At 42.9% G+C, this 12,225-nt stretch overlaps 1 protein-coding gene across 1 annotated transcript; it reads right to left on the bottom strand.

Annotated features, from left to right (window-relative positions):
* Window positions 1–3,692: 3,692 nt before the first annotated feature.
* LOC122544388 (probable G-protein coupled receptor 139) lies at window positions 3,693–4,514 on the bottom strand. Its single transcript, XM_043683633.1, has one exon. It carries the CDS (start codon window positions 4,512–4,514, stop codon window positions 3,693–3,695), a length of 822 nt encoding a protein of 273 aa, XP_043539568.1.
* Between the last annotated feature and the right edge of the window lie 7,711 nt (window positions 4,515–12,225).

Raw genomic sequence — 12,225 nt, 5'->3', positions numbered from 1 at the left:
AAGATCATTGATGAAGCACCTGGAGATGTTTGGGCCTAGGACACTCCCCTGAAGAATTTCTGAAGAGGTGTCTAGAGTCAGAGAGTCAAACAGACAGAAACAGACATTTCAGCCCAACTAGTCCATGCCAACCATGTTCGCAAACTAAACTAGTCCCACCTGCCTACACTTGGCCAATATCCCTCCAAACTTTTCCTACACATGAAGTTATCTGAATGTCTTTTAAATGTTGTGACTGTACCTGCATCCATCACTTTCTCTGGCAGGTCGTTCCACACATAAGCCACTGTCTGTGTAAAAAAGTTTCCCCTCATGTCATTTTTAAAACGTTTTCCTCTCACCTTAAAAATCTACGTCCTGGTTTTGAGCTCCCCCATCCATTGGGGAAAAAAGCTCGAATTCATCTTATCTATACACTTGATGATTTTGTAAACCTCAATAAGGTCACTCCTCAGCTTCCCACATTCCCAATCTATTTTTAAATCTTGAACCCGCTGTTCCCGGCAACATCCTAATAATTCTTTTCTGAACCCTTTCCAGTTTAATTATAACTTTCCCAGTACAGGGCAATCAGAACTGTGCACAGTACTCCAGATGAGGCCTAACCAACATCCTGTCCAATCTCAATATGATTCTAAACTCCTATACTTAAAGGTCTGAGCAATGAAGGCAAGAGTGCTAAACATCTCCTTAACCACCCTGTCTACTTGTGATGCAAACTTCAAAGAATTATATACCTGAGCCCCGAAGGCTCTCTGTTTGTTAGCATTACCCAGGGTTGAACTATTAATTGTATGATTCCTGTGATTGTTTGCCTTGCTAAAATACCATACCTCACATTTATCAAAATTAAACTCCATCTGCTACTCCTTAGCCCATTAAGCCAATTGATCAAGATCTCTTGGTAATATTAGATAACCTTTGTCACTGTCCACTATACCACAAATTTTGGTGTTGTCCACAAACTTACTAACCTTGCCTCCTATATTCTAATCCAAATCATTTATATAAATGACAAACCAAAGTGGACCCAGCACCAATCCCTGTAGAACATCGCTGGTCACAGGCTTCCAGATGGAAGAACAACCCTCCACCACCAGCCTCTGTCTCTCACCACATAGCCAATGTTGTATCCAATTGGCAAGCTCGCCCTGAATCCCACATGGTCTAACTTTATTAATTAGTCTACCATGCAGAACCTTGTCAAAGGCTTTCATGATGTCCAAGTAAACAACATTCACCACTCTGACCTCATCAATCTTCTTGGTTACTTTCTCAAAAACCCCAATCAATTTGTGAGATACAAAGTCATGTGGACTGTCCCTAATCATTCCTCATCTCTCCAAATGCATATAAATATGATCTTTCAATTGCTTACCCACCAAAGTCAGATTCACAGGTCTATAGTTCCCAGACTTCTCCTTACATCAAAGGTGCAACATTAGTCACCCCCCTGTCTTCTGGCCCCTCACCTGTGGTTAGAGACGATACAAATATTTCTGCAAGGAGCCCTGCAATTTCCTCCCTAAATTCCCACAACGTCCTGGGATGCCCTTGATCAGGTCCTGGAGATTTATCGACCTTTGTATTTCCTAACAGCTTCAGAGCTTCTTTATCTGTAATGTGAACTGTTTCCAAATTATCAATATTTATTTCGCTCAGCAGTTATCTAGCCTCCATTTCTTTCCCCACAGTAAAAACTGACTCAAAATATTCATTTACTATCTCTCTCATCTCCTGAGATTCAACAGAAAGACAATGTCGTTGATCTTTAAGGGACTTAACTCTCTCTCTCGTTGCTCTCTTGCTTTTAATGTACATGTAGAATCTCTTTGGATTATCCTTAAGCTCATCTGCCAAGGCCATCTCATATCCCCTCTTTGCCTTCCTGATCTCCCTCTTCAGAATGACCCTATGTTTTTATACTATTGAAAGGATTCATTTGAACCCAATTGCCTGTATCTGATATATGATCCTTTATTTTTTTATACTTGATGAGAACCCCGATATTGTAATTTATCCATTGTTCAATAATCCTACCAGCCTTACCTTTCACTCGAACAGAAACTCTGAACAAAGGTCAGCACATTTTTGAAAGCCTCCCACTTTTCAAATGGCCATTTACCTGCGCACAGTCTACCCCAATCAAATTTTGAAAGTGTTTGCCTCACACCATTATAATTTACCTTACTCCAATTAAAAACTTGAATTTTTATGGAAGTCTTATCCTTTTCCAAAAAGTGTTAAAACTAATAGAGTTATGATCACTAAGTGTTCCCTTACTATCACTTCAGTCACTTGCTCTGCCTTGTTACCCAAGTGAAAGTCAGATTTTGGCCTTTCTCTGATGGGAACATTTACATATTGACAAATAAAATATCCTTGAACACATGTAACAAATTCTTCACCATTCAAACCTTTAATTCTATGGTCGCCCCAGTTAATGTTTGGAAAATTAAAATCACCTGCTATTTCAACATTATTCTTTTATATACCTGAGATCTCTCTCCATATTTGTTCCACAATTTCCCTCTCACTATTAGGGGGTACTAAAATGTAATCCCATATTTCCTTTCATATTTCTAACTTCAATCCATATATTTTCATTGTATGGTTTTTAGAAATATCTTCCCTAGTTACAGCAGTAATGTCTTTCTTAATGAAAAACACCATGCCACCTTATCTTTTGCCTCCATTTCTATCCTTTTCATAGCATCTGAAATCCGAAACCTTGAGCTGCCAGTCCTGTCCATCCCTCAGCCAAGTAATAGCTATGATGTCCCAATCCCATGTTCTCCAACATGCCCTGAGTTCATCGGCCTTACCTGTAAAACCTCTTGCTGATGTGTATTATTGAGCTGAATCTTGGTGTGCTGAGGCCAGTTTCAAAGTTGGCAGATGGAGCAACACTTGGAAGAATTGCAAACTGTGAAGGAGACAGTGTGAAACTTCAAAAGGACGTTGATAAGTTGATGGATGGATGGGTGATAGCTGAGGTCCAAAGCAGAGAAGTGTGGGGATTGGTTGGAAGAACACTGAAAGACAATATCAAACAGGGGGTATGATTCTAAATGGGGTATAGGAGCAGAGGGACCTGTGTGTATATGTACACAGATCATTGATAATGGCAGGAGAGAGCAGTTAACAAAACATACACTGTCCATGGCTTTATTAATAGAGGCATAGAGTACAAGAGGAGGGAGATGATGTTTTAACTTGTGCACAACACTTGTCAGACCTCAGCTGATTTATTGTGGACAGTTTGAGTTTAGTTGCAAAGATCGTGTTGCAGAATGCAGCTGAGATTAGACCTGTTGCCATGGAAATAGTGAATCAATGTGTAGTGCAGAAATTTACAGAATACTGTTTTCCAACAAGGTCTGATCTTGAACAATTGCCAGATTATTTGCAGTTCCAGTTATCTAGATTTATAAACAAGTTAATTCTCACAAGTTACTTTACTCTTCAGTAATACTTTAAAAAACACAATTTGTCAAAGACTTTTTTTCACATTGTACACATCAGGGTGATTCGCAGGAACACCAATTCAAGAGGCAAGTCCAATTTCAATCACGTCAATTCTCTCCTGAATTGGCTCTCTTGCAAATTGTCCTGATGAACATGTGATCAAAATGTAATCTTTTTCAAGAATGCACAATTTCCGTACCACTCAATAACTTGCTTCCTCATCTTTATTCAAGCAATTTCAGAATTGGCATAAATGGAGTGCTGACAATCTTTTTCACCTCCTCTCTGAATTTCACCTGAGTTACAACATAAATGCACGTGTTTGTACAAGAACTGGACAGTTGAAACAGATAACCTATCTGCTGCAGAATATAACCAGGGTCAGTTGGACCTGTGTAATAATAAGTGCTTGTAACTCGGTAATACAAGAAATTAATGACATAGGGCATCCACAGAGCGATGAAGCTGCCCGATATGGCAAAGAGTAAAATCACGGATTTCCTTCGGTTCTCTGTTTCTGGATCCACCTGATCTCCTCCTTGCTTGGACAACAATCCTTTCCGTACTCTGTTGGCCTGTAAAATGTGTCTGACTGTCAGAACGTTAAAAAGCAAAATAGAGATAAAAGGCAGCACAGGGGTTAGCAGCCGATGTACCCAGTCATATGCAATCCACACGGGCAATATGTAAAAGATGGGTTTTGATTGGCACTGCCATGGTACATTGTCAATGATGTAGGCAGGTTCAAAACTAAAAATCCAGGGGATATTCTTCAGACAGAACAGTAGACACAGCACTGCAATCACTGAAGTTGCTGTCTTTGCAGTGCAATACCTTGCTTTCAGTTTCTGGTGACAAATGGCTATGAACCGATCGAGAGTGAAAGCGACGGTTAGCCAAACCGATGTGTCCCTCGCTGTACAGATTAAGACAATAATGCAGCTGCACACAGGAGTGATTTCCAGTGAAGAGTCTGGGAAGTAAAAGGAAAGAGTGCGATTCAGAATCACCTCTGTAATCACCACCAGTAGATCTGCAGCTGCCATGGCCACCAAGTAGAGCGTGATACATTTTGAAAGACCGCACTTTCCCTGAGGTAGTATCCATATCGCCACCAAGTTTACTGCAAGGTGAAATAAAATGTAAGTTACCAAACTGTCAGCTACAGCAGGTCCATAGCACATTGCACTTTCAGTAGATCCTCTTCTACTCGATTTTCTCTCTAGTCTCCTGCTTTTATGCTGCTTAATTCAATCCAAAGCCAAATGATTTGTAGGATTGTGTTCAGGAAAGTCACATTGTCAGCAGCCCTCACCCATGAATACATTTGAATGTTAGGGACTGGATTTGGTCCACTTTAAAGGAAAAACCCAACTATAGGTGAGAAACTAAGTGAGAAAATGTTTCTATGATTATTCCTGGTAGTAGACATTTTTGTATTGAGCTGGAAAACAAGCACTGGATGATCTCACCAAACACTTGGAATTGTATTATTTGGATGATGACAAATTGAATGCAGCAAAAGTGTATCAGACAGTCACTGATATGAGCTCTACTGCTTTTTTTAAAAATCTGGCAATAACAAAGTACATTAAATGACAAAATGTGGAAATGCGAGCTCATGTCAGTAATAGTGACCAGGAAAGTGTTGGCTTACCATAAAGCTAATTTGGTTCACTAATGTCCCATGGGGAAAGTGATGGACCAAGTTTTTACTTTATTCCTTCACAGGATATGGGCGTCACTGGCCCGGCCAGCATTTACTGCCAGGGGTCAGTTAAGAGTCAACCACATATTTGGTGCAGACTAGGGTCACATATAGGCCAGACCAGATGAAAGCAGTAGATTTCCTTCCCCAAAGAGTGTTATGGACCCAGATTGGTCTTTGCAAAAATTGGCCATGGTTACCAGTTTTATTGAACTGAAATATCACCAATGGTCAGGGTGGTATTTGAAATCTTATGCTCCGAATATTAACCTAATTACTCATCCCATTGCCGCAACCAGTACACTACGCCCAGCCCATTACTCAAGTTGATTCCTGATGAGGGGCCTATGCCTGAAATGTTGACTCTCCTGCTCCTCGGATGCTGCCTGAGCTGCTGCATCTTTTCCAGCATCACACTTTTCAACTTTGATTCTAGTTAATTGTAAATGTTTCTGCAGACTCATCAAATCATGCTTGATCCTTTGTTGCTCTCCAAAATAATCCAGTAAGATTTGAATTTGTATGATATTTCAGATGAAGGTCTGCCATAGACTCAAGAACAATGAATGGACAATAAACCCCAGTGATACAAGAGGTGCACACATCACTGCAAGTTGCCAAGGTATTATTGGGAACTGACAGGCTAGACAGGGAGCTACTGTTGCTGTTAGTAGAGGGATTTTGCAATTTTTAACCAGAGCTAGATATTTCAGGAATTTAGTTGGGAAAAGCTCTGACACACAAAGGGACTGATGTCAAGAAGTAACGTGGCATGAATTTTAAGCTTCACCTTTGGAATGGTCTCATGTCACTTTGAAGAGGAGGAAGGAGAGCTGTGTATGGCGTTACCGCCAACATTTTATCTCTCAACCAACATCACACGGACAGGATCTCCAGCCATCCTCACATTGAATCCTGAATCGTGAAATGTTCGCAATACCAATGGGAGACATCCAGGCCCTTGATAGCTCTGTGCAAAAACAGCTCTCCCTCTCCCATTTCCCGGAAAACTACATCTATTGTTCTTTTTTCTTTAGATGCGCATGCCGGGGAGACTCGTTCTTCCTCCTGGGAAAAAAACGGAATCTCTCCGAGCTGTCACAAAACTTGTGATTTTTATATTCTTTTTACCTGGGGATTCCATTGTTTGAAAGTGCCAATCGCTGATTGTACATGTGATCCCATACATCTAATCTCGGTCAAGCTCCATCCATGACATTTGAATGGCAAATGAGCACCAGGACAAATGCTCAGAGAGGAGGGGAGGAAACCGAGGGCCAACTGCTCTGCCTTTTATCCTGTTCTGACAGGACGTCTAATCTTTACTTACTATCCTATCCAATGGCTGGTGCAGTGGCTTCATGTCTTTATGAGGCACATTGTCATCCTCTTCCTCATGCGAAAGGAGACATTTTAAGGAGCCATAGAATCTTTACAGTGTGTGGCAGTAGCCATTCAATCTATTGATTCCACACTACCCCTCCGAGGAGCAGCCCACCAAGAACCACTTTCCTCCAACCTATAACCCTGCACCTCCAAAGGCTAACCCACCGAGCCTGCAAGTTCCTGGAACAATGTGGCCAATTTAGCATGGCAAACCCACCCTAACCTGTCCATCTCTGGACTGTGGGAGGAAACCGGAACACCCAGAGCAAACCCACGCAGACATGGGGAGAGCATGAAAACTCCACACAGTTGCTCGAGGCTGGAATTGAACCCAGATCTCTGATGCTGTAAGGCAGCTGTGCTAACCACTGAGCCACCGTGGCACCCTTTTATTCTGCACAAATCATTGTCAACGTTTCACTATTCAATTATATTGGTCTCCTTTAGTGCCCATCCCTGCTCCCAATAAGTACAGCCTCCCCCCATCTATTCTGTCTGTGCAGCTTATGGCTTTGAATGCTTTCATCAAACTTCATCAGCCCACCCACTCGGACAACTTCTCAATGACCTTCTGGAATTCCACACTGGCCTCCTTGCAATTCTTCCAGGTTTTGCATTACCCAACCTTCCTAGCCTCTCCATACAACGAAGTTGTTCAAGCTGGAATGTCCTAGTACATCCCTCAATCCCTCCCACAGCGCCTTCATCTCCTACCTCGTACCTCTACATCTTTCATAAAACCTGTTGCTGAAATTGGGTACAGTAAGGAAGGAGCCAATATTCTATAAAGGCTTCACTTGTTCACTTTGTGTCTCTATTTTAAACTCCGGGATCCATTTATTTAATTCAATGCTTTCTTTATCTGTTTTGTCATCTTCGATTTTTACAAAAAAGTTAATTTGTGGGGTGTGGGTCTCGCTGGCTGGGTCCAGCGTTTATTTCCCGTCCCTAGTTGCCCCTTGCGAAGGTGGTGGTGAACTGCCTTCTTAAACCACCGCAGCCTATCTTCTGTAGGTCAACTCACTCTCTCATTGAAGACATTGCTCCTTACTTCAGTTCCTCGATGGTTTCCCACATATCCTCACCCCTCATCTTAAATTCTCTGGTTCTCAAAAACATCCTACCTGTATCTGATGTGCCGAGTTGTAGAGTCATCCAGCACAGAAACATACCCTTTGATCCAACCAGTCCATGTCAACTATAATCCCAAACTAAATTGGGATTTTAGTTTGTCTACCATGCAGGCAATGCAGCTCACCCCAGATTCAATTATTTGGTAAATTCTGCCGTACACTCACCAGGAACTCCAACAGCAGCCAAGAGAGGGTAATAAAAAGCATAGACTAGGTCGATAAATGTTTCATACATACTTTTAAAAAAATCACAACGTCTGGCTGTGACAGGTTCATGGACAGTGGTAAGTTGCTGATTCAAGAGAGAACCTTTAATACTGCAGGAGCTCCCCAGCTGGGTAATTAAGCTGCTTCTATACTGTTTGCAAGCGGCAGCACCAAGAGATTATCTCAGAGTCTCCATGGAATAGATTTGCAAATGACAAATGTATCATCAGGTATTGCTTTTCCATGCTGTATATTCATTGTACCTTTCAATAACATTTCCTCTCAATCTTCTAAACTACAATGAGTAGCAAAAAGAGGAAGGCAGATTATTTTCTGGCTAGCGATAGATTGGGAAAGGATAGTTACACTTGGGTGCCTTTGTACACCAGTCACCGAAACTAGGCATTGCCAATGCAGCAGGCAGTGAGAAAGGGAAATGGGATGCTGACCTTCATAGAGAGAGGATTGGAGTAAAGGAGCAGGGATGTCTTGCTGCAATTGTGTAGGGGCCTTGCTGAGACAATAGCTGGAGTAATGTGGACAGTTTTGGTCTCCTTATCTGAGAAGGGATGCTCTGGTGATGGAGGGAGTGCAACACAGACTGATCCCTGCAGATAGCAGGGCTGACTTATGAAGAGAGAAAGTGAGGACTGCAGATGCTGGAGATCAGAGCTGAAAATGTGTTGCTGGAAAAGCGCAGCAGGTCAGGCAGCATCAAAGGGGCAGGAGAATCGGCGTTTCGGGCATAAGCCCTTCTTCAGAGAGAGAGTCAATCAGTTAGGATTGTCTTCACTGGAGGTGGAGAAATGCGGGGAGATTCTCAAAGAAACTTATAAAATTCGAAAACAGACACATACGCTGCTGGAAAATCTCAACAGGTCAACATAAAGTTATAGATATGTACAGCATGGAAACAGACCCTCCGGTCCAACTCGCTCATGCTGACCAGATATCCAAACTTAATCTCGTCCCCATTTGCCAGCACTTGGCCCATATCCCTCCAAACCTTTCCTCTTCATATACCCATCCAGCCTTTTAAATGCTGTAATTGTACCAGCCTCCACCACTTCCTCCGGCAGCTCATTCCATACATGTACCACCCTCTGCGTGAAAATGTTGCCCCTTAGGTCTCTTCTATATCTTTCCCCTCTCACCCTAAACCTATGCCCTCTAGTTCTGGACTCCCCCAGCCCGGGAAAAGACTTTGTCTATTTATCCTATCTATGCCCCTCATGATTAGATTAGATTAGATTAGATTACTTACAGTGTGGAAACAGGCCCTTCGGCCCAACAAGTCCACACCGCCCCGCCGAAGCGCAACCCACCCATACCCTTACGTTTACCCCTTACCTAACACTACGGGCAATTTAGCATGGCCAATTCACCTGACCTGCACATCTTTGGACTGTGGGAGGAAACCGGAGCACCCGGAGGAAACCCACGCAGAGAACGTGCAAACTCCACACAGTTAGTCGCCTGAGGCAGGAATTGAACCACCGTGCCGCCCATGGTTTTATAAACTTCTACAAAGTCACCCCTCAGTCTCCAACGCTCCAGGAAAACAGCCCCAGTCTATTCAACCTCTCCCCATAGCTCAAATTCTCCAACCCTGGCAATATCCTTGTAAATCTTTTCTGAACCCTTTCAACTTTCACAATATCTTTCCAATAGGAAGGAGACCAGAATTGCACACAATATTCCAACAGTGGCCTAACCAGTGTCCTGTACAGCCGCAACATGACCTCCCAACTCCTGCACTCAATACTCTGACCAATATAGGAAAGCATAGCAAACACCTTCTTCACTATCCTATCTACCTGCCACTCCACTTTCAAGGAGCTATGAACCTGCACTCCAAGGTCTTTTTGTTCAGAAACACTCCCTTGGACCTTACCATTAAGTGTATAAGTCCAGCTAAGATTTGCTTTCCAAAATGCAGCACCTCACATTTATCTAAATTGAACTCCATCTGCCACTTCTCCGCCCATCGGCCCATCTGGTCCAGATCCTGTTGTAATCTGAGGTCACCCTCTTCGCTGTCCACTACACCTCCAATTTTGGTGTCATCTGCAAACTTACTAACTGTACCTCTTATGCTCGCATTCAAATAGAAGGTTCCAAAGAAAATAGTTTTTTTCTCCAGCAGGAGAACTAAGTTTTTTAGTTCAGGGAAGCAGTAACCTCAGCAGAATTAGTTTATCATCTGTATAGCTTCCAAGTGTTGGGGAGATTTCACTGGGGTATTTAATGTAGGGCTAGGGAGGTGACACTAGTTCTGCAACGGACACTTCTAGTTCCAGCCCTGAAATGGTTAACAACAGCCAAGCGAGCTGCTGCAGGCGATTGCATGACTGCTGGAGCTTGTAAGGGATATGCATAATGTTAATTAAATCTTGGAGCCTGTAAATACCAGCCAGTATCAATTGCCCCATCGAAACTCGGGATTAATAAAGAAACCGATCGGAATCTGTAACTGTTAGACAAGTGTGAATTGCTCTATCGGAACCTGTAACTATTGAGGGTAAATGGCTCTATTTAAGTCTAAAGTTGATAAGTGTAATTGACAATTTAGTTAAACTGAAACTATTGAAAATGGCTAGCCTGTCAGACGCATAGTAATTCCTTGAAACAATGAACTATTGGATACGGGATCGGAACCGCTCCCGGGGATGGCTGAGCCATTGTCAAGCACAGCAGGAGCTGGACAGGCACTTCGATGCGGCCAATAGGAGGACGGATCCCCAGCACGCGCAGATGAATGAACCAATGGGGAAGGCGAACTGACCGGGGACTCCAGGCAGCGCGAAGTATAATTGTGTCAAGTTTGAACGGGAAGGGAGAATGTCTTCTCCAACGAATGCATGCTTGTAGATTCGTTGTACCAGTTAAGATTCTGTGAATAAACTGCTGTCTGCGTCTAACCATAGTTACCAGTGTGAGTCTCTCCTTCCGTATGAACACGCAAAGACGGGACCCCCGCGGGTCCGTCTTAACAGTCTCCCACAGGGAACCTTGTTGAACGCCTTACTGAAGTTCATATAGATCACACCCACTGCTCTGCCCTCATCAATCCTCTTTGTTACTTCTTCAAAAAAATCAATCAAGTTTGTGAGACATGATTTCCCACGCACAAAGCCATGTTGACTATCCCTAATCAGTCCTTGCCTTTCCAAATACATGTACATCCTGTCCCTCAGGATTCCCTCCAACAACTTGCCCACCGAGGTCAGGCTCACTGGTCTATAGCTCCCTGGCTTGTCCTTACCACCCTTCTTAAACAGTGGCACCACGCTAGCCGACTTCCAGTCTTCTGGCACCTCACCTGTGACTATCGATAATACAAATATCTCAGCAAGATGCCCAGCAATCACTTCTCTAGCTTTGCACAGAGTTCTAGTGTACACCTGATCAGGTCCTGGGAAGTTACCACTTTTATGCGTTCTAAGACATCCATCACTTCCTCCTCTGTTACATGGACATTTTTCAAGATGTCACCATCTATTTCCCTACATTCTATATCTTCCGTGTCCTTTTCCACAGTAAATACTGATGCAAAATACTTGTTTAGTATCTCCCCCCATCTCCTGCGGCTCCACACAAACGCCGCCTTACTGATCTTTGAGGCCCTATTCTCTCCCTAGTTACCCTTTTGTTCTTAATGTATTTGTAAAAACCCTTTGGATTCTCCTTAACTGTATCATGTCCCCATTTTGCCCTCCTGATTTCCCTCTGAAGTATACTCCTACTGCCTTTATACTCTTCTAAGGATTCACTTGATCTATCCTGTGTGTACCTGACATATGCTTCCTTCTTTTTCTTAACCAAACCATCAATTTCTTTAGCCATCCAGCATTCCCTGCAACTACCAACCTTTCCTTTCACCCTGACAGGAATATACTTTCTCTGGATTCTCGTTATCGCATTTCTGAAGGCTTCCCATTTTCCAGCCATCCCTTTACCTATGAAAATCTGCCCCCAATCAGCTTTTGAAAGTTTTTGCCTAATACAGTCAAAATTGGCCTTTCTCCAATTTAGAACTTCAACTTTTAGTTCTGGTCTATCCTTTTCCATCACTATTTTAAAACAAATAGAATTATGGTCAGTGGCCCCAAAGTGCTCCCCCACTGACACCTCAGTCACCTGCCCTGCCTTATTTCCCAAGAGTAGGTCAAGTTTTGCACCTTCTCGAGTAGGTACACCCACATTCTGAATCAGAAAATTGTCTTGTACACACTGAAGAAATTCCTCTCTCTCTAAACCCTTAACGCTATTACAGTCCCAGTCTACGTTTGGAAAGTTAAAATCCCCTACCATAACCACCCT

The sequence above is a fragment of the Chiloscyllium plagiosum genome, chromosome 48, assembly GCF_004010195.1.
Source record: "Chiloscyllium plagiosum isolate BGI_BamShark_2017 chromosome 48, ASM401019v2, whole genome shotgun sequence".
Taxonomy (NCBI): domain Eukaryota; kingdom Metazoa; phylum Chordata; class Chondrichthyes; order Orectolobiformes; family Hemiscylliidae; genus Chiloscyllium; species Chiloscyllium plagiosum.
Note: the sequence above shows the minus strand (reverse complement) of the source record. Positions and strands in the feature narration are given on the sequence as shown.